Source organism: Canis lupus, chromosome 24, assembly GCF_011100685.1.
Source record: "Canis lupus familiaris isolate Mischka breed German Shepherd chromosome 24, alternate assembly UU_Cfam_GSD_1.0, whole genome shotgun sequence".
Taxonomy (NCBI): Eukaryota; Metazoa; Chordata; class Mammalia; order Carnivora; family Canidae; genus Canis; species Canis lupus.
Window position 1 is genome coordinate 26,220,231 of NC_049245.1, and position 25,171 is coordinate 26,245,401.

The window sequence follows — 25,171 nt, forward strand, 5'->3', positions numbered from 1 at the left end:
CCTGCTAGATACCCTACACTGCAGAGTAAACAAAACAAAAAATAACATAAAGTCACTCTTCCTTTTGAAAGATGATACTTCTGGACCTAAAGAACTTTAATATGTTTCTTAAATGTTCTCATATATCTCTACAAAAAGTTAAAGAGTAGTCTGTTTCAGAACTACTACTACAGGCCCAAACATACAAACAGAATCCCCAAAGTAGGACCTCTTGGCTCACAACCAGGAATCATTAGGGAAATGCAACATTAAAACCGCAATGAAATACCACCCTTACACTCATTAGAAAGGTTATTATGAAACAAAACAAAACCCAATAAACAAAGTAACAAATTTTGGCTTGGATGTAGAGAAACTAGACCCCTTACATACTGTTGTTGGGAATATAAACTTGTGCAGCCACTATGAAAAACAATACGTTTCCTCAAAAAATTAAAAATAGAATTACCATACAAGCCCGCAGTGCCCTGTGGGTATGTACCCAAAACACTGAAAGCAGAGTCTCAGGGAAATATATGAATCGTAGCAACACTATTCACAATAGCCAGAGGTGGAAGCAACCCAAGTGTCCACTCATGAATAAAGGAATAAACAAAATGTGGTATAAACATATAATTGAATAATATCTAGTCTTAAAAAAGGACATTCTCACATATGCTCCAACATAGATGAACTTTGGGAAAATTATGCCAAGTGAATTGAACCAGTCCAAAAAGAGAAATACTGTAAGATATTACTTATATGAGGTACCTAGAGTAGTTAAATTCATAGAAACAGAACATAGAATGGTGATGACCAGAAGCTAGAGGGAGAGGAGAATGGGGAACTGTTATTTAATGGGTATAGATTTTAGTTTTGCAAGATGAAAATGTTCTAGAGTTTGGTTGCACAATAATATGGATATATTTAACACTATTGAACATACATGCAGTGACTGAGCATCTGCGTTTGGCTCAGGGCATGATCCCAGGTCTTGGGATGGAATCCTGCATCACATTCCCCGCAGGGAGCCTGTTTCTCCCTCTGCCTAGGTCTCTGCCTCCCTCTGTGTGTCTCTCATGAATAAATAACTAAAATCTTTTTTAAAAAATGTTTTTTAAAAAATAAAAAATAAAAATGGTTTTAAGATGGTAAGTTTTATATTCTATGTATTTTACTACAAGTATTTTTCAAAGAAGCAAGACTTCTGGCTTTGTAACGTTTACAACATAGATTGAAGATAAAGTGCCTGACAAATGTTAAATGCACTTTTAGCATATTCCCTGAAAGTAATTCCTGAATGAATACAATATCTTTCTTTTCCCATTTAGCTCTGAACTCCAGGAAGTTAGAGACAATTGCTACCCTGTTGGTTTGGTAAAGCCTCATAAGTATTCAATAAATGTGTTGATGAATGAATGCACATTTGAGTAGACACTTGTATTCTGGCTATTAAAAACGCTTCCAAAAAAAGCCCCATAGAAACCAAAAAACACTTCAAAACAAAGTAAAACAGTATAAGTATTTCACAAAACCTAGAAAACTGTCCAGTTCTACCCAGCCCATGTTCTACTAGCTCCAAATTTTATAACGGAAAAGCAGACCAAATTCTCAACTTGGTTGTATGTAACAGAGGTGCCACCTTCTCTAAGGCTTGTGAATATTTTTCTGATCTACAAATTTCCTGATAGGTGAATAAAACCATCTGGTTTCAAATGGCACTTCTGTACAAGACTAAACAGGAAAACTAAATAATCAAACTTACAAAATTAGTTATACCAGTAACCAAACATGTTAGGTTTGAAGTACTTAAACACAAATACATCATCCAAATTACCTGTCAATAGACACTTTGATTATCTTTCCAGGAAGGATCTGAATTGGCTTATAAGAATATATAAAATAAATAAAATATATCAAGGTAAATCAAAACCTCAGTTTTCTCATCAACAAAATATGGATATTATTACCATTTTGTCAAATACTCTAAAAGGTAAGATGAGACAGTCATTTCATAAGATAAAGAAGGTATTTAATAACTGTAAATTCCCCATCAATGGACTTCTTACCCTAGACTGTGCTCAAATCGATTGTGCGAAGCACCTGGAAAAATGTAGTAACTGCCTCCCAACTGTTTGATATATCGAAGCCGCTGAAATTGAGGTGTGTCGATGATTCGGATGAGGAGAGGGTGGAGTTCAATGTGGCCATGGATAGGATCATTAATTACCTAGAAAATTATGTTTAAATTGGTATCAGTAACAATATGTAACTCCATCTAAAATTTTTGTACAGTCATTCCTATCTACAGTGCACAGTCAAAGCTATTCAATTGTTCTCAGGTAAGAACACGACTATGGGAAATAACAAGATATTAATATAATATTACCTTACTATCAGATAGATCAAGTATGTTGGATCTGGGTATATTTTACTTCTTCTTAATGGATGCTAAGAATAGAATGATAAGAATTCCAATCATTTTATTATGATTTGATTAGCCTTTGATAAATTAGTCTTGTATTCAACTTAAATACAAGTATGTTATTTAACATACTCCTTTAGATTATAAAAGCCAGGGATGCCTGGGTGGCTCAGTGGTTAAGCGTTGCCTTCGTCTCAGGGAGTGATCCCAGGGTCCTGGGATCGAATCCCATACCAGGCTCCCTGCTGGAAGCCTGCTTCTCCCTCTGCCTATGTCTCTGCCTCTCTCTCTCTCTCTCTCTGTCTCTCATGAATAAATAAATAAATTAATTAATTTAAAAAAAATATATATATATATATTTTTTTTTTACCGCAGGCTAAAAAAATAAAATCTTAAAAAAAAAAAAACATCTTAAAAGCCATACTAGGCAGCCCCAGTGGCACAGTGGTTTAGCGCCGCCTGCAGCCCAGGGCGTGATCCTGGAGACCCGGGATCGAGTCCCACGTCAGGCTGTCTGCACGGAGGCTGCTTCTCCCTCTGCCTGTGTCTCTGCCTCTCTCTCTCTCTCTCATGAATAAATAAATAAAATCTTAAAATAAAATAAAATAAAATCTTAAAAAAAAATAAAGTAAGTGGTGCTTGGGTGGCTCAGTTGGTTAAGTGGCTGCCTTCAATTCAGGTCATGAGGGCAGCCCTGGTGGCGCAGCGGTTTAGCACCGCCTGCAGTCCAGGGCGTGATCCTGGAGACCCTGGATCGAGTCCCACATCAGGCTCTCTGTATGATGCCTGCTTCTCCCTCTACCTGTGTCTCTGCCTCTCTTTCTCTATCTCTGTGAATAAATTAAAAAAAAAAATCAATTCAGGTCATGATCCCTGTCCTGTGTCCTGGGTTCGAACCCTGCATCGGGCTCCTGCCTCAATGGGCAGCCTGCTCCTCCCTCTACACCACTTGTGCTCTCTCACACATGCTCTCTCTCTCTCTCAAATAAATAAATCTTCCAAAAAAAAAAAAGTAAAAGAAAAATAAAAGAAAATCATATATTGGTCTTTTCCTTTCCCCTTATATATAAGATTAATGTAACCACCACAAAGAGAATCTATTTTTTTAAAAGAATCTATTTTTTTTAATAATAAATTTATTTTTTATTGGTGTTCAATTTGCCAACATACAGAATAACACCCAGTGTTCATCCCGTCAAGTGCCCCCCTCAGTGCCCGTCACCCATTCACCCCCACCCCCCGCCCTCCTCCCCTTCCACCACCCCTAGTTCGTTTCCCAGAGTTAGGAGTCTTTATGTTCTGTCTCCCTTTCTGATATTTCCTACCCATTTCTTCTCCCTTCCCTTCTATTCCTTTTCACTATTATTTAGATTCCCCAAATGAATGAGAACATATAATGTTTGTCTTTCTCCGATTGACTTATTTCACTCAGCATAATACCCTCCAGTTCCATAAGAGAATCTATTTTTTAAAAATATTTTATTTATTTGAGAAAGAGCAGAAGCAGGAGGAGTAGCAGAGGGAGAGAAAGAAGCAGATTCACTGCTGAGCCAGGAACATGGGCTCAATCCCAGGACCTTAGATCATAACCTGAGCTGAAGGCATAGGTTTAACTGAGCCACCCAGGTGTCCCTAGAATCTATTTCATTATTAAAAGTTATAAAAAAAATTCTATAATCTATTTTTAGTCCATTTAAGGGTCTAAAAGTCTTCACTGTCAATTTTTCAGGTGTAATAACTGGTTAAAACAAAGAACATTTAAGTAGCTTTATTAAAAAAAAAAAAGAGGGGCACCTGGGTGGCTCCGTTGGTTAAGCAACCAGCTCTTGGTTTCGGCTCAGGTCATGATCTCAGGGTTGTGAGATCGAGCTCTGTGCAGGGTTCCACATACTCAGCTTGAGATTCTCTCTCCTTCCCCCTCTCTCCCTCCACTCCTTCCCCCATGCACTCTTTCTCTTTCTCTCTCAAATGGATAAAATTTTTTTAAAAAATAAAAACAAAAAAAATCAAGAACTCAATGAAAATCATTTTAGCATAGTATCATAATATACATACTTTTCATGTCAAAATGCATCATGAGCACTTTTATATTTTGCAAATCTTAATAATTATCCATTTAGAAGAAAAAGATTTATTTTAGACAGAGAGCATGCAAGCGTATGAACAAGAGCAGGGGGAGGGGCAGAGGGAAAGAGAGAAACTCAAACAGACTCCATGCTGAGCCTAAGCCCAACAAGGGGCTTGATCCCACAACCTGGAGATCACCGCCTGAACTGAAATCAAGAGCTGGAGGCTAAACTGACTGAGCCACCCAGGTGCTCTATCTTTTTTTTTTTTTTTTAAAGTAAGCTCGCCCAACATGGAGCTTGATCTCACAACCTGAGATCAAGAATTGCATGCTAAGAAAAAAAGAGTTGCATGCTCTCCACACTGATAGACTGAGCCAGACACCTCAATAATTATCCTTATAACGGTTCCATTTCATTGATAAACTTTTTTTTTTAAGATTCTTTTTTTTTATTAAGGAGTGCCTGAGTGGCTCAGTCGGTTAAGCAACTGCCTTCGACTCACAACCCGATCTCAGAGTCCTGGCATAGAGCCCCGCATCAGACTCCCTGCTCAGCAGGTTATCTACTTCTCCCTTTCCCACTCCAGGTCCCTCTGTTTGTACCCCCCTCTCTGTCAAATATATAAATAAAATCTTTAACAAAAAAAACGATTTTTTAATTTATTTGACAGACAGAGAGTTCTTGTGCAAATGCGTGCATGAGAGTAAGTGGGGCAGAGGGACAGAGATGATCTCAACCAGACTCTACGCTGCTGAGTATGAAACCCACAGGGAGCTCAATCTCATGATCCAGAGATCATGACCTGAGCTAAAATCGAGAGTTGGACACTTAACTGGCTGAGCCACCTAGGTGCCTCATGATGAACTTTTTTTTTTTTTTTTTTTTTTTTGACAGAGAGAGAGAGAAAGAGAGAGCACACACGAGTGCACAATCAGGGGGAGTGGCAGGTAGAGGGAGAGGGAGTCCAATGGAGGGCTCAATCCCAGGACCCTGGGATCATGACCTGAGCCGAAAGCAGGCACTTAATGGACTGAGCCACCAAAGTGCCCAGAACTAACATTTTTAAATCATTCCCCTGATGTAGGGCAACTAGCTGTTGGTAATTCAAGGTATATTATTTCATATTTCCTTCCCAACTCTTAATGATTGTGAATATATTAAAGTGTCTCAATCAATATTTATAATCTGTTGTTTTTATTCTTCCATTATTTAATATAAACTACTCCTTATACTTGTCACTTTTAAAGATTATATGATTCTCTGGGACGCCTGGGTGGCTCAGCAGTTGGACGTCTGCCTTCAGCTCAGGGCGTGATTCCGCGATCAGGGATCGAGTCCTACATCAGGCTCCCTGCATGGAGCCTGCTTCTCCCTCTGCCTGTGTCTCTGCCTCCCTCTCTATAAGTCTCTCATGAATAAATAAATAAATAACATTTTTTAAAAACTAAATAAAAGGGATCCCTGGGTGGCGCAGCGGTTTGGCGCCTGCCTTTGGCCCAGGGCGCGATCCTGGAGACCCGGGATCGAATCCCACGTCGGGCTCCCGGTGCATGGAGCCTGCTTCTCCCTCTGCCTGTGTCTCTGCCTCTCTCTCTCTCTCTCTGTGTGTGACTATCGTAAATAAATAAAAATTAAAAAAAAAAAAAAACTAAATAAAAAAAATTAAATTAAATTAAAACAAGATTATATGATTCTCTATTGTGTTACTAGCCAAGAAGGATTAAACAATCCTATTGTCTACAAAGTGTCTCCTATATACACAAAACATGGAGGATGAGATGAATAAGGTATCATTCCTGCGTTCTGCAGGAGGTAACAGAATATATGTCCAGAGTAGTGGCGAAAGAGAATGCAGAATAAGAAACAAAAAGGAGTGGTCAGTTCTACCCTGAAGAGAGAGAACCACTAGGGAAAAATAGAGCTGGTAATTCTATAATACATATTAAGAGATGGTACATTAAGGAGTACATTAAGAAGGCATTTCACTCGAGATTCATTGGACAAATTAGCACCTGTTAGGTTGAACACTAATTCGTCCTACTGTTACACAATTCTAAGCTTCAGAGGCCAACTAAATTTAGCATGAAGAAAACAATCAAGAATGAAAGGTTGTGACCTTGGGTTAGGCAAGCAATGGTTTATTAGATATGATGAAAGCACGAGAGGCAAAAAGAACAAAAAATAAACTGGACTACATCAAAATGAAAAGCTTTTGTGCTGTAAAGAACAGCACCTCTAAGAAAGTAAAGATGATCCAGAGAATGGGAGAAAATATTTGAATATCATATATCTGACATGGGGCTTATATCCAGAATACATAATCTTTTTTTTTTTTTTTAATCTTTTTTTTTTTAATGTAATCTCTATGCCCAATGTGGGGCTCAAACTCATGACCCTAAGATCAAGAGCTTCATGTTCTACTGACTGAGCCACCCAGGAGCCCCAACTTGTAGACTTCAAATGACTGAATTGTGAGCTATGTGAATTATATCTCACTAAAGCTGTTCTTTTTTATTTTATTTTTAAAATTTTTAATTTATTTATTCATGAAAGACACAGAGAGGGAGAGAGGCAGAGACACAGGCAGAGGGTGAAGCAGGCTCCATGCAGGGAGCCTGACGTGGGACTCGATCCCGGGACTCCAGGATCGCACCCTGGGCCAAAGGCAGGCGCTAAACCGCTGAGCGACCCAGGGATCCCTAAAGCTGTTCTTTAAAAGAAAAGAACAGGAACACCTGGGTGGCTCAGTGGTTGAGCATCTGCCTTTGGCTCAGGTCATGATCCCAGAGTCCTGGGATAGAGTTCTGCATCAGGCTCCCTAAAGGGAGCCTGCTTCTCCCTCTGTCTATGTCTCTGCTTGTCTCTCATGAATAAATACTTAAAAAAAAAACAACAAAAAGAAAATAAAAGCTGGATACCAAATTAGAGTAGGTACAATCATTCATTCAGCTGTACAGCTGCTGAAACTAAAATCATCTAAGCTATCAATTTCATTTCTATACTGTGACTCACTGACTAAAGTACTTAGTAACTTTAAAATCTATTCTCAAAAACTGTAAATTATAACTCTTACATACATGTAGTTAGACAATTTTCTGTTTCTGATGAAAAACAGAAAGAATAAAAGTGAGCAAATGAAACTGCTGATTGTCTTGAATATCATCTCAAAAATATTTTGTTGTGGGCAGCCCGGGTGGCTCAGGGGTTTAGCGCCGCCTTCAGCCCAGGGCCTGATCCTGGAGACCCAGGATCGAGTCCCACATCAGCTCCCTACATGGAGCCCGCTTCTCCCTCTCTCTCTCTCTGTCTCAAACAAATAAATAAAATCTTTAAAAAAAATATTTTGTTGTAAATTTTAATTGTGAAAATGGGAAGAACACTCAATGCTGCCCTTTTCATGAAGGACAAAATAGATTACAGGATAGCAACTTTCTTCTAACTATAGGACAAAATTGTTAAAGATCATCTTAAATAAATGATCATTCCATTTAATTCTTCATGAAAAGAATGAGGCATTTTAACATTAGGAAACTTTCAGAAAGGGCTAAAATATGATTAGTTTTCAAATAAAATACTTGCTGTAAGAACCACTACTTGGTCTATAAAAAAAAATTATTGTAGGACTGAACCAAACACATTCATTAAATATTTTAAAACATAGGGCACCTAGCTGGCTCTGTTGGTGGAGCATGTAACTCTTGATCTTGGAATTCTTTAATTTGAGCCCCATTTTGGGTGTAGAGATTACTTAAAAACAAAATCTTAAAAAAATAAGGTAGGGGGGGCACCTGGGTGGTTCAGTCAGTTGAGCAGCTGACTCTTGGTATCAGCTTAGGTCATGATCTCATAGGAATGGGATCAAGCTGTCTCAGGCTCTATGCTCAGAGCAGTCTGCTTTAGATTCTCTTTCCCTCTCCCTCCAGCTCATGTGCTCTCTCCCCTACCCTTTCTCAAATAAATAAATTAAACCTAAATAAATAATTAAAGGGGGCCGCACCTGGCTGACTGAGTCAGTAGGGCATGCGACTTTCTTTTGAGAGAGAGAGAGAGAGTGTATGTGTGCATACTCGAGCATATGCAAGTGTGGAGGTGGGGGCAGGGGGAATAGAGGGAGAGAGAAAATTTTAGGCAGGCTCCACACCCAGCAGTGGAGCTCAATCGCACCACCCTGAGAATATGACCTGAACTGAAATCATGAGTCAGGGACACTTAGATGGTTCAGCAGTTTAGCGCATGCCTTCGGCCCAGGGTGTGATCCTGGAGTCCCGGGATCGAGTCCCACAACGGGCTCCCTGTGTGGAGCCTGCCTTCTCCCTCTGCCTGTGTCTCTGCCTCTCTCTCTGTGTGTCTCTCATGAATAAATAAATAAAAATCTTTGAAATCATGAGTCAGATGCTTAGTCGACTAAGCCACCCACAAACCCCAAGCATGTTACTTTTTGATCTCGGGGTTGTAAGTCTGAGCCCTACCTTGGAGGTAGACATTACTTAATATAAGCTCTTAAAAAAAAATATTTTTTCAGGGCAGCCCCGGTGGCACAGCGGTTTAGCGCCGTCTGCAGCCAGCGTGTGATCCTGGAGACCCGGGATCGGGTCCCACGTCGGGCTTCCTGCATGGAGCCTGCTTCTCCCTCTGCCTGTGTCTCTGCCTCTGTGTCTCTCATGAATAAATAAATAAACTGTCTTAAAAATAAACAAACAAACAACAGATCTAAAGAAATTAGGCCAAATGTTAAGATTTAACAAGCTGGGTAGTATTCTACTTGTACTTTTCTATAATGCTTAATATATTTTAATTTTTCTTTTGATTTAAGTATTCTGTGCTTAATTTAGAAAATGCAGGAATCCCTGGGTGGCTCAGCAGTTTAGTGCCTGCCTTCGGCCCAGGGCGTGATCCTGGAGTCCCAGGATTGAGTTCTGCATCAGGCTCCCTGCATGGAGCCTGCTTCTTCCTCTGCCTGTGTCTTTGCCTCTCTCGCTCTCTCTCTTTCATGAATAAATAAATAAAATCTTTAATAAAAAATTTAGAGGGCAGCCCGGATTGCTCAGCGGTTTAGCGCCGCCTTCAGCCCAGGGCGTGATCTTGAAGACCCGGGATCAAGTCACACGTCGGGCTCCCTGCGTGGAGCCTGCTTCTCCCTCTGCCTGTGTCTGCCTCTCTCTCTCTCTCTCTCTCTGTGTCTCCCATGAATAAATAAAATCTTTAAAAAATAATAAAAAATAAAAATAAATAAAAAATTTAGAAAATGCAGTTTGTGGTGTGCCTGGGTGGCTAAGTAGGTTAATTAAGCATCTCCCTTCAGCTTGGGTCATGATCCCAAGGTCCTGGGATCCAGCCCCGCATTGGGGGGCTCCCTGCTTATCGGGGAGTTGGCTCCTCCCTCTCCCTCTGCTCCTCTCCTCCACCTTGGCTCATGCTCTCTCTGAAATAAGTAAAATCTTAAATAATAATAATAAAAAGAAAAAAAAGAAAATGCAGTTTAGAAGCATCAAAATCAATCAGAGAAGTAGACTTCCTTCCATTCTTTTTAAAATGAAAATTTTTTTCCCCTTTTAATATGAATTCTACAGGGGCATCTAGGTGGCTCAGTCAGTTGAGCATTTAACTCTTGATTTTGGCTAGGGTCGTGATATAAGGGTCCTGGGATAGACCCTTGTGCCTGACTCTGCCCTCAGCAGGGAGTCTGCTTGAGATTTACTCTTCCCATCTGCCCCTCCCCACAGCTTGCATGCACACACATGTGCTCTCTCTAAAAATAATATTTTAAAATAATAAATAAAATGCATTCTACATGTGTTCATTCTAAGTTATAGAACTTTATATAAAAAAAGCATGATAAATTTAAAAAAACATGATAAACTCTATTCCTCTTACCTTCATTGCATCAACATGAATTTCACTCAGTTGTTGGATACAAGCTTGGAGCTTCTTTCTGTCACCCAAGGTACTAAAATTATAATAGGATAAGCAAATCTATCATTATTTGCTTAATAATAATCCCTAGAGTATATAATAGTATATAATCAACGCTAAATTATCTACACTAACATAATAGGAAGTCAGATTAAAAGGAAAAATTAGGGGAAGCCTGGGTGGCTTGGCGGTATGGGTGCCTGCCTTCGGCCCAGGGCATGATCCTGGAGTCCCAGGATCGAGTCCCACGTCAGGCTCCCTGAATGGAGCCTGCTTCTCCCTCTGCCTCTGTCTCTGTCTCTGCCTCTCTCTGCCTCTCTCTCTCTCTCTCTATCATGAATGAATAAATAAAATCTTTTAAATAAATAAATAGAAAGAAAGAAAGAAAGAAAGAAAGAAAGAAAGAAAGAAAGAAAGAAAGAAAGAAAGAAAGAAAGAAAGAAATAATTCAAACACATACCCCTGCTAAGAACTCTTCCCCAGGCTTGGTCCTCTTTCCGTGGTAACTCAGACTTCAACATCTCCTATGTCTCTACTGAATGCTCAAATTTTTTTTAAAAAGATTTTATTTATTTATTCATGAGAGACACACAGAGAGAGAGGCAGAGACACAGGCAGAGGAAGAAGCAGGCTCCATGCAGGGAGCCCGATGCGGGACTCGATCCTGGAACTCCAGGATCCCCCTGAATGCTCAATTGATACTTAAGTTTTTTTTTTTGGGGGGGGGGGATCCCTGGGTGGCTCAGCGGTATAGCACCTGCCTTTGGCCCAGGGCGTGATCCTGGAGTCCCGGGATCGAGTCCTGCGTCAGGCTCCTGGCATGGAGCCTGCTTCTCCCTCCTCCTGTGTCTCTGCCTCTCTGTCTCTCTCTCTCTCTCTATGTCTATCATAAATAATAAGTAAATAAATGTTTTTTTAAAAAGTTTAACTTACTACATTTAAACTCAATTAGTTAACATATAGTGTATCATTAGCTTTAGCTGTAGAGTTCAGTTACTCATCCACAGCATATAACACCCAGTGCTTACTACATTACATGCCCTCCTTAACAAACCTACGTTAACCTAACTGAAGTTGTCATCTTCCCTCACAACCCTGAATTTGCATGACTCAAGGTAGCACTCTGAAGTAGAGCACAGTAAGAATAAGAAAGGACTTTGAAATCAGAACTGGGGGCGCCTGGGTGGCTCAGTCCATTGAGTGTCTGCTTTTGTCTTGCGTCGTGATCTCAGGGTCCTGGGATCGAGCCCTGCATCCAGCTCCCTGATCAGTGGTGGGTCTGCTTCTTCCTCTAACTCTGTGATTCCTCTAACCCACTCTCCCTCAAATAAATAAATAAAAATCTTAAAAAAAAAAAAAAAAAAAGAGAGAAGAAATCAGAACTGGTTCGGGACATCTGGATGGCTTGGCGGTTGAGTGTCTGCCTTTGTCTCAGGGCATGATCCCGGGGTCCAGGATCAAGTCCTGCATTAGGCTCCCTGCATGAGGCCTGCTTCTCCCTCTGCCTATGTCTCTGCCTTTCTCTGTGTCTCTCATGAATAAATAAATAAAGTAGTCATAGGTCATTGTTAGACTACAGTAAGATTTTATTTCTGTATTTCATCATTTCTGAAATCGAAAATTTCTCACAACTGATATGTACATTTAATGTACCAATATTTCTTATTTCTTAGAAAACTCTTTTAAATCAACAGTTGATTATAAACTTGAGAAAATTTAAGTACTTTGTCTAAATTGCATTTTCCCTAGAAAGCAGAATCTAGGACAAGAGATTACATATAGGTCATTTATTTTAGGATATAAATCCTAGGAAAGGTAAAACAGGAAAGGAGAGGAAAACAGCACAAGGCTATATTAATAACTTGGTTACATTTGTACTACTGTTAACAACTTTGATCTCAATGGGATCTCCAAAGGCAGCTCCAGTCAGAATTTTGCCATAATGGAAATGTTCTATATCTGCCCTATCCAACATGGTAGCCGCTAGCCATAAGTGGAATATGGCTAAGAGAGGAATGGAAACTTTAATTTTAATTAATTTAAACATGTAGCTAGTGGCTTCTGTATAAGAAAACACAGCCTTGAAAAGTCCTGCAGAATCCACCTCAGAGTTATAAGATGGGTACAAGGTATGCCACATAATATTCGTATGAAATTCTATTTTGTTCACTCATGTCTCCCAAGTTCCTAGAAAAATTTCTCACACACAGTGGGCCCTCCATAATTATTTGTTGAATAAATCAGTAGTATTTGAGTCCACAAAGTAAATGGTTCTCTTTGAAAGCAAGCTCTACTGGAACAAATTCAATTAAAATAGTAAGCAACTAGGGATCCCTGGGTGGCGCAGCGGTTTGGCGCCTGCCTTTGGCCCGGGGTGCGATCCTGGAGACCCGGGATCGAATCCCACATCAGGCTCCCGGTGCATGGAGCCTGCTTCTCCCTCTGCCTGTGTCTCTGCCTCTCTCTCTCTCTCTGTGACTATCATAAATAAATTAAAAAAAAAAAAATAGTAAGCAACTATTAAACCTAAGAAATAAGTAGTAAGGGGAATTTTGAGGGGACTAAGAGGGCTGAAATGTGATTATGAAAGAGGCAAGGTAAGGTCTTGAAGATTCTGATCTAAAGAACATTTACTAAAACTCAAGTAAATGTCTTAAAGGTGATTTTTTTTCCTCACAATTTGCTTCTATTATCAACTACTAAACAATAGTACATGAAGTACTAATCCTTTGTTTTGATACTTTGGTTACTGTTACCACAAAAACATTTAGCTAAGTGGACTTCCAGAAGGAAAAAACCTTATTTCACCACTGTTGCCAATTCTCTAAAAAAATACAAACCAAAAAAAAAAAAGGGGGGGGGGGGCGGATCCCTGGGTGGCTCAGTAGTTTAGCGCCTGCCTTCGGCCCAAGGCATGATCCTGGAGTCCCGGGATCAAGTCCCACATCAGGCTCCTGCATGGAGCCTGCATCTCCCTCTGCCTGTGTCTCTGCCTCTCTCTCTCTCCCTCTCTCTCTCTGTCTCTCATGAATAAATAAATAAAATCTTAAAAAAAAAAATAAAAAAAACCACAACCCCCCCCCCAAAAAATACAAACTCTCCATTTTAAGGAATATTTAAATTTTTGCACCTCAACCGTGATCTTTAAAGTGGATCCACACTAACCTAGACCTTACAACCTCCAGCCTTATATAGGAATTTCTAACTTTATTAAGGGCCAATGTGCTAATCACTTCATGTACATTGTCTCATTATTATTTTCCATTTGACAGATGCAGAAACTGAAGGGTTAAATTACTCGTCTCAAATCATACAATCAAAAAAGGACCAAAATACTTTGGATCGTGTCTTTAAAAAAAAACCTAATACCAAATATGCATTTCAGTCTTGAGATGACTTTAGGAAGATCTAGAAATATGTACAAAATAAGGTGGTAGCCTTGATTTTTCTTGTCAACATTTCTCTAACAGTTCTTATATATTTTTTGATGTGTATAATCCAATTATTCTGAACCTGAGAGTAAAAACTTGGCCACCACAAACTTCATGAAGGCTTGTCAGCAAAATTTTTTAAAAGAAGAATCATTAGCAATATTAAACACAGGATTTGCATGGCAAAAACAAAAACAACTGTGTTAACCAGCAAGTAGGGGATTCTGTTTTTAAGGACTTTTGCAGATTTAAAATGAAGACAGTTAATATCAGTGATCATGGGCTTTGTCCCTCTGAAGTGAATAACAAGGTCAGAACTATGCTTGGATACAAGGTGCATTTCATCATTCTTACCTTATTCCAAGTCTTTCAAGATCAGCCTCATTAAGGTGGAGCAATGTTAGACCTGTGATTTTATTTTCTTTAGAAGAAAAGGGAGAAAAAAAAAAGATAAAATGGTTTCAATATTTACAGCATATGCTTTTTTAATTTCTTTCAATTTGGATTCGCCAGAATTTACTCAGCTCAACATTTACTAACCACCTACACCAGGCATTGAGTACCTAAGTAGCACTTTTTCATTTGTCACTTAGAAAGTCCTTTTTTGGGCAGCCCTGGTGGCGCAGCGGTTTAGCGCCGCCTGCAGCCTGGGGTGTGATCCTGGAGACCTGGAATCGAGTCCCAAATCGGGCTTCCTGCATGGAGCCTGCTTCTTCCTCTGCCTGTGTCTCTGCCTCTCTCTCTCTCTCTCTCTCTCTGAATAAATAAATAAATCTTTTAAAAAAAAAATAGAAAGTCCTTTTTTCCCAACATGGGGCTCAAACTCAAAACCCCAGGTTCAAAAGCCACATACTCTATAGACTGAGCCAGCCAGGCACCCCTGCCACTTGGAAAGTCTTCATTTTAATTAGATAACTATACTCACAGGCTTTTTTTTGATAAATCAAGTGAAAAAAATTTTTAAGATTTATTTGAGAGAGTGCAAATAAGTGTGCAGTGGGGAGGGGCAGAAAGAGAGTCAAGCTGACTCCATGTTCAGCACAGAGCCTGCCTGACATAGGGCTCGATGATGCCACAACCCTGAGATCAAGACCTGAGCTAAAGCTGAGAGTCAGCTGCTTAAAGAACTGTGCTACCCAGGTGACCCTCAAGTGAAATTTAAAAAATTATTTGATTAGGGGCAACTTGGTGGCTCAATCAGTGAAGCATCTGCTTTCAGTTGGGGAGATCAAGCCCCACTATGGAATTCCTGCTCAGCAAGGAGCCTGCTTCTCCCTCTCCCTCTGCCTGCCATTCCTCCTGCTTGTGCTCGCGTGCTCTCTCTCTCTCTGTCAAATAAATAGAATCCTAAAAAAAAATTAATAAAATAGGAGTAAATTATTTGCGAGGCAGTCCAAGCTGCAAAATCAACAACTTCCTTCTAAAACAGGTGAGATTTGAGGTGGGGGGGGGGGGGGAGTATAAATCTATTGTTCTTAGAACAGTCAAGTCAAAGCCATAGCCTGGGGGCACCTGGGTGGCTCAGCAGGTTGAGCTTCAGACTCTTGATCTTGGCTCAGGTCTTGATCTCATAGTCCTGAGTTCGAGCCCAGTGATGGGCTATGTGCTGGGCAAGTAGCCTACTTAAAACTCACAGAAAAACAAAAAAAGAACAATTTCAAGTTCAGTAAATTTCATTTTGTACTTTTACTTTAGTGTTAACCTAGTTTTCTGAAAATACTCTCAATAAACTCTAAGACATACCTGAAGTGCCTGGCTGACTCAGTAAAACATACGACTCTTTTTTTTTTTTCTTAAAGATTTATTTATTCATGAGTGACACAGAGAGAGAGAGAGGCAGAGACACAGGCAAAGGGAGAAGCAGGCTCCACGCAGGGAGCCCGAGGTGGGACTCAATCCTGGAACTCCAGGATCAGGCCCTGGGCTGAAGGCAGCACTAAACCACTGAGCCATCCAGGCTTCCCTCAGCTCGGGTTTTGATCTTGGGGTTGTGAATTCAAGATCATGTTGGGTGGGTTCCATGATGGAAATGGAGCCTACTTAAAACAAAAATTTTTTTTTAATTTTTAAACTTAAAAAAATAAAAAAATAAAAAATAATTTAAAAATAATAATAAAATAAAATAAAAAAATACTAGTACACTTGACATTTTTAATAGATACTGAGTTATGCTATTATGTAATTTTAGACAAATGGAATTATATTGTTTATAATTTATTTTTCACACCCAAGATATCACTTTTGTCAATTTTATTAAACTACATCATTTTTTAAATTTATTTTTAATTTTTTAAAAGATTTTATTTACTCATGAGAGACATAGAGAGAGACAGAGAGAGGCAGAGACACAGGCAGAGGGATAAGCAGGCTCCATGCAGGAGCCAAACTCGATCCCAGGTTTCCAGAATCATGCCCTGGGCTGAAGGCAGCACTAAACCACTGAGCCACCCACGCTGCCCAAACTACATCATTTTTAATGGCTGTCTTACATTCCACAATATAGATGCACCATAGTATATTTAACCAATTAAAAAAAAAAGATTTTATTTATTTATCTGACAGAAAGAGCAGGAGAGTGAGAAGCAGTCTCCTCACTGAGCAGGGAGCCCCACGTGAGATCATGACTTAAGCCAAAGGCACATGCTTAACTGACTGAGCCACCCAGCAACCCTATTTAATTAATTTTTTCTGATCCTTAAGCTAAGAAATTATATCCAAATAAGTATGCCTTAACATGAGTATACTAAACCGATGTGATAATTATGAAGATTTTACAAGACAAAGTATGAGAAGTGCAGAGAATAGTACTTCACACAAAGTAAATGCTAATATTAGCTCTCACTGTTAGGTACAACTATTATCAATGGATAGATTATTTCTATACTTTCTTGCTATTTATAACCAACGGTTGAAAGATTGATCTTGAATATGTTTCTTTGGACACCTGTACAATTCTATCTGTAAATTCCTACAAATGAAATTTCCTAAGTAAAAAAGAATTAACAAACTGTCCATGATTGAGCCAATAGACACTTCCATCAACTTTACTGGATCAGCCATTTCTCCTATTGTTGATCTTTAAATATTTTCCTATCTAAATAAAAATTTGATTATTTTAAAAATTACTGCAGAGATTGAATGTCTTTTTCTATGTTTGCTGGCTGGTTGTCAATAATCTATTCTTGTGTTCTGCTCATTGTTCTACTTTTTCTCCCTGCTCTTTATTAGTTTTATAACTTTGGTTATATTCTCCAATGATTTTTTTAAAATTGGTTTGTTTGGGCAGCCTGGGTGGCTCAGCGGTTTAGTGCTGCCTTCAGCTCAGGGCATGATCCTGGAGACTGGGAATCGAGTCCCATGTCGGGTTTCCTGCATGAAGCCTGCTTCTCCCTCTGCCTGTGTCTCTCTCATGAATAAATAAATAAAATCTTCAAAAAAAATCATCTGTAAAAAATATATATATTATATATAATATTAAAATATTATATGTATAATAAATTATATATTATATATATTATTATAATTATTATATATATTATGAATTACAGCCTCTAAATTTCAGGGTTCTTGTGAGATTGTGTTCCATAATGAGGAAAGGGCTCCAACACCTTATACTTCGTTTTGTCAAATAAAAACAAATCCAGACTAAGGATTAGAAAGACTATTTCAATAGGGAGAATGTTGTGATCTCAGAAATCTCCAAAATCAAACAAAAAGGTGTAGTTGTTTTTCATAAGGTAAGAGAAGGGTTAGCAGACTCTTTAGGAGGGAAGTGACCCCACTAGGGTCTGACAGGACAGTATCCTGCTATGCTCAGCCAGTTCCAAGAAAAGCTGATCATGGAGCATTCCACTTTTTAGTTCTTGCTCCAGTTTAGGACCCTCTAGGAGAGAGAAGCCTGACTAAAGTTTAGTCAAGACCAAACAAACAGGGACGGTTTGTTTGGCTCAGCGGTTGAGTGGCTGTCTTCAGCTCAGGGCATGATCCTGGGTCCGGAGATGGAGTCCCACATCAGGCTCCCTGTGAGAAGCCTGCTTCTCCCTCTATCTATGACTCTGCCTCTGTGTCTCTCATGAATAAATAAATAAAATCTTTAAAAAAAACAAAAAAAAGACCAAACAGTTAAGAAATGAGCAGTTGTAGGGGTATCTGGCTGTCTCAGCCAGTGGAAAATGGGACTTTTGAGCCCCCTGCTGGTGCACAGATGACTTAAAAATAAAAAATCTTGGGGTACCTAGATGGCACAGTCAGTTGAGAGTCCAGCTTTTGATTTCTCTGGTCAAGATAGTGAGATCCAGCCCCAAGTTGGGCTCTAACCTTGATGGGGAGTCTGCATGGGATTCATTCTCTCCCTCTTCCTGTCCCAGCCCTACATGCACTCATGTGCTTTCTCTCTACAAATCAATACATCTTTTAAAAATTAAAATATAAAAATAAAGATCTTTAAGAGAAGAAAGAAATGGGGATCCCTGGGTGGTGCAGCGGTTTGGCGCCTGCCTTTGGCCCAGGGCGCAATCCTGGAGACCCGGGATCGAATCCCACATCGGGCTCCCGGTGCATGGAGCCTGCTTCTCCCTCTGCCTGTGTCTCTGCCCCCCCCCCCCTCTCTCTCTCTGTGACTATCATAAATAAATTAAAAAATTTTTTAAAAAAAAAGAGAAGAAAGAAATGACCAATTCTAACCACGTGGTCAGTTTTTACCAATTAAAAGCATGTAGTAAGAGGCACCTGGGTGGCTCAGTCGTCTAGTCTAAGCATCTGCCTTCAGCTCAAGTCATGATCCCAGGGTCCTGGAATGGAGCCCCAGGTCTGAGTCCCTGCTCAGCAGAGGAATCCCCTCCCCCCACCCCCCAGCTCATACTCTCTCTTTCCCACTCATGCTCTCATAGATAGATAGGCAGACAGACAGACAGACAGACAGATAAAAAAAAGTCTGAGCCCCCTGGGTGACTCAGTCAGCTACACTAAGCATCTGCCTTCAGCTCAGGTCAAGATCTCTGGGTCCTGGGACGGAGTTCCCTATCGGGCTCTGTTCAGAAAGGAGTCAGCTTCTTCCTCTACCCTTTCCCCCTGCTCATGCTCATGCACTTGCGCACACGCGCTCGCTCTCTCTCTCTCTCTCTCTCACACACACACACACACACACACTCTGTCTCTCATGAATAAATAAAATATTTTTAAAAATAAAATAAAAATAAATTTTTAAAGAAAATTTTATTTATTTATTCATGAGAGACACACAGAGAGGCAGAGACATAAGCAGGAGGAGGAGAAGCAGGCTTCCTGCGGGGAGTCTGATGTGAGACTCAACCCCAGGGCCCTGGGATCAGATGCTCAACCACTGAGCCACCCAGGTGTCCCATTAAATAAAATCTTTTTTTAAAAGATTATTTATTTATTTATTTATGAGAGACACAGAGAGAGGCGGGGAGGCGGGGGGGTGGGGGCAGAGACACAGGCAGAGGGAGAAGCAGGCTCCATGCAGGGAGCCTGACATGGGACTCGTCCCGGCTCTCCGGGATCACGCCCTGGACTGAAGGTGGCGCTAAACCACTGAGCCACCTGGGCTGCCCAAATAAAATCTTCACATGTAGTGAGTTCTGATAGCATGAGACTGTGGGTTCAAGAGAACAGATAACTCTGCAGGTTGATGAATTAATCTTTAGAACACCACTGAACAGAGGGCCAACAACACAATCATATTTTGGAGATAGAAAATATAAAACTACTTCATCCCCATCTATTGCTATTCAGAGAAAACTTCCATTCAGCCTGGAGGAAAACCACAGGCGGAGACAAGAGAGAAGTACGGTTTCTGACACCGTCAAGCTATTTTTTAAGTCCTGAAACAGTTAAAGTTCTTCCCACCCTAGACAAACAAGAGTCCACCCATAATTGCAAAAAAGTTTACTATATTTGTAAATGGCACTACCTTCCTATAGAACACTTCAGAGGATAAGACAGAGAGAGGGTAAGCTTTACACCCATTAGGGGAAGTTGAGAAGATTTCATGCGGATGGATGCTTGGACTTGAGCCAGTTGCTTACAACTCACGACCCGCACATCTCCCCCTGTGATGTGGCCAAGTTGTGGACTGCTGGGAGTTCAGTGGTCAGGTGAACAATCTGGGTTCAGATTTAGCTAAGGAAACTGATTTTAGAAAGCAAAACATAATCATTACCAAGCTCTACAAATGCAGTCAACAAACACATTGAGCTCTACTGGGATGCAATGGGGATTCAGGGGTCAACAAAACATGTTCCTCCTCCCTCAGGAAAACCCCGAGTAGAGCAATGATGGGGGGGGGGGGTGATAACAGAAACTTAAAAGCAGGAACACAAGGGTGCAAGCAGCTGCAGTAGTAGCACAGAGGGTTTCCGAGCCCAGTGCGCCTGAATGACAGGTCTGGGAAAAATATTCTTCTAACTTTAAAAAAAAAAAAGGAACCGGGTCTCACCAGTCCGGCGCTGCTGTGGGAAGTTCCAGAAGAAACCCACCAGCGTCAGCCCAAGGGCCCCGCCCAGGCTCACAGTCCCCCATGTCCCCCACCCCAGACGCCTCGTTCCTCCTCTCTCCATCCCCGCTCCCGCCCGCGCCCCTTCTGGCACCTCCGCGTGCCTCCGCTCCCCTCCCCGCCGCAGGTCACTCCGCCCGCGGCGCCCCCCGCCTCAGGCCACCCCTGCTGGTGCCTCCCGCGCGAGTCTCCCCTCCCCGCCTCGGGGCCCCGGCTCGGGAGCGCTCTCCGCCTCCGGTCCGGACCTTTGGTACCTCCCCGAGCAGGTCTTGCTTCCCCGCTCCGGGTCCTCTCGGAGGCCGCCAGGTCACTGCCCCGGGGCGCCCTGTCCTCAGGCCCGCGGTCCCCGCCTCGGTGGCCGCGTCCCGGCCCCTCAGCCCTCTAGCCCTGCTACCTCGGAAGCGTTCCAGTAGTCGGGGATCACCGAAGCCGCTGCGCTTTAGGAAGCAGCACACCTGCTCCGGGCCCCAGCTCTGGTGGTCGGGGCGGAGTTCGCGGCCCGAGGACCTCCCCGCCGCCGCGGAACGGGTGTTTGGCGGGGTTCTCGGACTGCCATCGCACCGGGGCCGCTTGAAGGGCTGGTCCGAGTCAGCTCCCTGCATGGCTACAACCCGCGCCCGGCACAGCACAGTCAAGAACCGCGGCGCTTGGACCGCGCGCAGGCGCACAGGCGGTCGGCCGGCCGCAAGGACGAGTCCGCTCCGCGCTGCCTGCCTACTGGCCTCCCGCGCAGGCGCACTGACGGCTCAGCCCTTGGGGCCGGCAGCCCAGCCACTTCAGCCACCGCGACCCCGTGCGCAGGCGCAATGGCAGCCCAATGGCCCTCCACCGGCCCGAGAGTTTACTGGGAGCGAGCGAGCAGAAGCCGAGACAAGGCCGTGCTAATAAGCGCGACGTGGCAAGACTGTACCTAGGACCCGGAGAAGTCCCGTCACAGTCCCGAGCAGGGGCTCTTCGGGTGAATTGAGAGTGCCTTCCTCCAAATGAGCATCCTGGATATACCTTTGGCTGTGTTTTAGATGCCCCAAACTTTTTTTTTTTTTAAAGGTTTTATTTATTCATGAGAGAGACACAGAGAGGCAGAGGCATAGGCAGAGGGAGAGGCAGGCTCCGTGCCAGCACCCCGGGATCAGGACAGGAGATCAAGGCAGACACTCAACCACTGAGCCACCCAGGTGCTCCGTAGATGCCCCCCAAACTTAGAAGAAACCTAAAAGGCCACCAGGCTGCCAGCAGCTTCCCAATTAGAGAAAAATGGGAAAGAAGCTGATCTGGAAGACCCTGGAATGATGTCAAATCTGATATGAAGGTAATCTTGCATTTCTCAAGTTCTACAGTGTTGCCAGGCAGTTAGAGGGCCCTGGGGATGCCTGTCCATGAACTGTTATCTTCAGGTTTCCAAACAGAAGCACACTTCGGGCAGCCCGGGTGACTCAGCGGTTTGGCGCCGCCTGCAGCCCAGGGTGTGATCCTGGAGACCAGGGATTGAGTCCCATGTCAGGCTCCCTGCATGGAGCCTGCTTCTCTGCCTGTCTCTACCTCTCTCTCTGCGTCCCATGAATAAATAAATAAAAATCTTAAAAAAAAAAAAAAAAAGAAGAAGAAGAAGAAGAAGAAGAAGAAGTACACTTCAAACTTCTCTCAAAAAGAATCCTCAACGGGATCCCTGGGTGGTGCAGCGGTTTGGCGCCTGCCTTTGGCCCAGGGCGCGATCCTGGAGACCAGGGATCGAATCCCACGTCGGGCTCCCGGTGCATGGAGCCTGCTTCTCCCTCTCCCTCTGCCTGTGTCTCTGCCTCTCTCTCTGTGTGACTATCATTAATAAAAAAAATTAAAAAAAAAAAAAAGAATCCTCAACCCCCCTCCTCCATCCTAACTCTTTACCCAGAGGAAAGGAAGCAGCCAATCTGATTACTGTTAACCAAAATTCACCTGAGTAGATTTAAAGATTTAATTGGCTCTATTCAATGATTCACGAATAGGGCAGCATCCTATCTACTGAAGAGAAAGGAGCTGTACAAAATGGAAGGCTTTTAAAGGCAGGAGGTAAGACAAGAAAGTCATAGCAAAAGAAAGGATTATTTTAGGCATCACCCAACTTTAAAAGACAGGGGTCACCAGGCTTCTGGCTTGCCAGTGCAGGCCAGGATATTCCAGACTGAGTGGTTAAAGGTCACAGTCCTGGGAAAGGCTGAAATTGCGGTTAGATTAGATATTAAGTATTGGTTTGCTGATGCGGAGCTTAGCAGGTGACTTCATTTGCGGCCTTTTTTTTTTTTTTTTTCAACATTACTTAAAAACTTATCCTCAAGGGCTTTTACCGCCTGGTGGTAACAGCCTATAAAAATGGGAGGCAGGGGATCCCTGGGTGGCGCAGCAGTTTGGCGCCTGCCTTTGGCCCAGGGCGTGATCCTGGAGACCCAGGATCGAATCCCACATCAGGCTCCTGGTGCATGGAGCCTGCTTCTCCCTCTGCCTGTGTCTCTGCCTCTCTCTCTCTCTCTCTCTGTGACTATCATAAATAAATAAAAAAAAATTAAAAAAAAAAAATGGGAGGCATAGGGGCAGCCCTAGTGGCCCAGCTGTTTAGCGCGGCCTTCAGCCTAGGGCCTGATCCTGGAGACCCAGGATCAAGTCCCATGTCAGGCTCCCTACATGGAGCCTGCTTCTCCCTCTGCCTCTCTGTCTCCATGTGTATGTGTGTGTGTTTCTCATGAATAAATAAATTTTTAAAAAAATCTTTAAAAATGGGAGGCATGTCCCCCATCATGTTAATCACTCAGAGGCAGAACCAAATTTCCCTATAGATGTTAGTGTGTGGGGCAGCCCAGGTGGCTCAGCGGTTTAGCGCTGCCTTCAGCCCAGGGTGTGATCCTGGAGACCTGGGATTGAGTCCCACGTCGGGCTCCCTGTGTGGAGCCTGCTTCTCCCTCTGCCTGTGTCTCTGCCTCCCTCTCTCTCTCTGTGTGTCTCTCATGAATAAATAAATAAAATCTTAAAAAAAAAAAAGATATTAGTGTGTGCGATTAACTGGTAATAGGACTACTGCTACCACCACTACAGCCAATACACTGTCCCATCAACTCAGCCATAGATCCATCTAGGGATAAAGGATGAGTAAGACAGGGGCACCTAGCTGGCTCAGTTAGTAGAGGAAGTGACATTTGATCCTGGAGATATCATGAGTTTGAGGCCCACGTTGGGCATAGAGATTACTTTAAAAAGCAAAACAAAATAATAAGTAATTGAAAAAAAGGATGAATAAGGCAGATTATCATTGTGCATATGAACATTACTGATCTTGTGGAGAGCAAAATATCCTTTTTTTTCTTTTTTAAGCAATCTCTCCACCCAATGTGGTGTTCAAACTTAAAACCCCGAGATCAAGAGTTGCATGCTCTACTAGCTAAGGCAGCTGGGTCCTCCATAAAATATTCTTAGCATACACTTAGAGCTTTACTCTGATGCCAGGCACTGTTCTAAGGGTTTTACAAATATTAATTAATGTATCACAATAACCCTAGGATATAAGGAACTGAGATACAAAGAAATAAGTAAATCATTTTCTCCTGGTCACACAGCTAGTAAATGATGAAGCCTAGATTCAAACCCAGACAATCTTGGGGTGCCTGAGTGGCTCAGTCAGTAAGGTGTCTTCCTTCAGCTTAGGTCATGGTATTGGGATCCTGAGATAGAGCGCCTTTTTGGGCTCCCTGATCAGCAGGGAGACTGCTTCTCTTTCTTCCTCTGCCCTTCCCTGGCTCCTGCTCTCTCTCTCAAATAAATAAATAAAATCTTAAAAAAAAAAAAAAAACACAACAATCTAGCATGGCTTCAAAGTCCATGCTCTTAATCACTTTCTAACTATTGCTTGTTATGGAAATTTTGATATAAAATTATTTTATATTAGTTTACTAAAAATTTTCAATTGCTCCCTTGTCCCATAGACCCACTTGCCTTTCATCTGCACAGAAGGGCCAGGTTCAGCAAAACATGCCCTTAAGCTTCAGAATAATTTGAGAAAAGAACAGAGTTTCCAAGACTCAGGAAGCCCAAACAAAGGGGTAAAAGAGACAATCAATAGCATATGAATGAAAGCTTATTTCAATTTGGAAATAGTTGGCTTGAAAACATATTTTTCAGTATTGTGGGAAAAGCTGCCCTGGCTGCAAGATTTCTTTGGCAGTAGGTGATAAAAGCAAGGTTTTAAATTTAATCAGATTGGTTTGTTCGAAGCAGTTGCTTTTGAGAACTTTAATTTTCTATTTGTTTGTGTTAAAGAGTGTCACTTAATGCCATATTTATTATTTTCCTCCTAACCCCCTACTTTCTAGGGGCCCTAGATCTTGCACAAGGTGGTTGGTTACTTGCTCAAGATCACATGGCTGGTAAGTGACAGAATGGAGATTCAAAGCTGACTCCACCACTTCCAGCTTTCCAGTTTGCCAGTTCAGTTATAGTCCTGGTGATCTTGCTCCATTTAGTCTTTCCACAACATTGGAAGAGTTACCTACTTAACTTTGGCCCTGTGCTCTGGTCATGTTGAGGGAAATGACTGCTCAGCCTCTCCTTTGATGTCAAACTTGCCATCGTTCAGACTAGAAAAAAAAAAAAAAAAACTAATTTCAATTATTTTAAAGCCCATTGCTTAATAATCTTGAATATACCCAGCAATTTTTTTTTTACCTACCCTTATCTAGCTACCCTTTCACCCACCCAGCTGAGCTCGGCAATTTTATTTCCATCAGCACTAACCTTGTGGTTTTATATCTCTCCACAGCTTCCTCTTCAACCAGTGCTGCTGCTTCTCAATGCCAGCTGTCATCACTCTCTTTCACTT

General features: G+C 42.0%; 1 protein-coding gene across 2 annotated transcripts in view; it reads right to left on the minus strand.

Moving 5' to 3' along the window:
* SAMHD1 (SAM and HD domain containing deoxynucleoside triphosphate triphosphohydrolase 1) overlaps nt 1-24,929 on the minus strand; it is a 56,139-nt gene extending 31,210 nt beyond the window's left edge. Inside the window, exons 1-5 of one of the 2 annotated variants that reach the window (XM_038572241.1) lie at nt 24,846-24,929; nt 14,172-14,238; nt 10,348-10,420; nt 2,049-2,209; nt 1-18 (exon numbers count right to left, since the gene is read on the minus strand). The exon at nt 1-18 is cut by the window's left edge and continues 98 nt beyond it. In XM_038572241.1, the coding sequence (XP_038428169.1) occupies nt 1-18; nt 2,049-2,209; nt 10,348-10,420; nt 14,172-14,238; nt 24,846-24,921 (395 nt within the window). In that variant the 5' untranslated portion in view covers nt 24,922-24,929. Of the gene's footprint in view, nt 19-2,048; nt 2,210-10,347; nt 10,421-14,171; nt 14,239-20,725; nt 21,080-24,845 lie in introns of those variants that run through there. The other variant, XM_038572240.1, reaches the window with a different exon arrangement.
* Nucleotides 24,930-25,171: the final 242 nt, after the last annotated feature.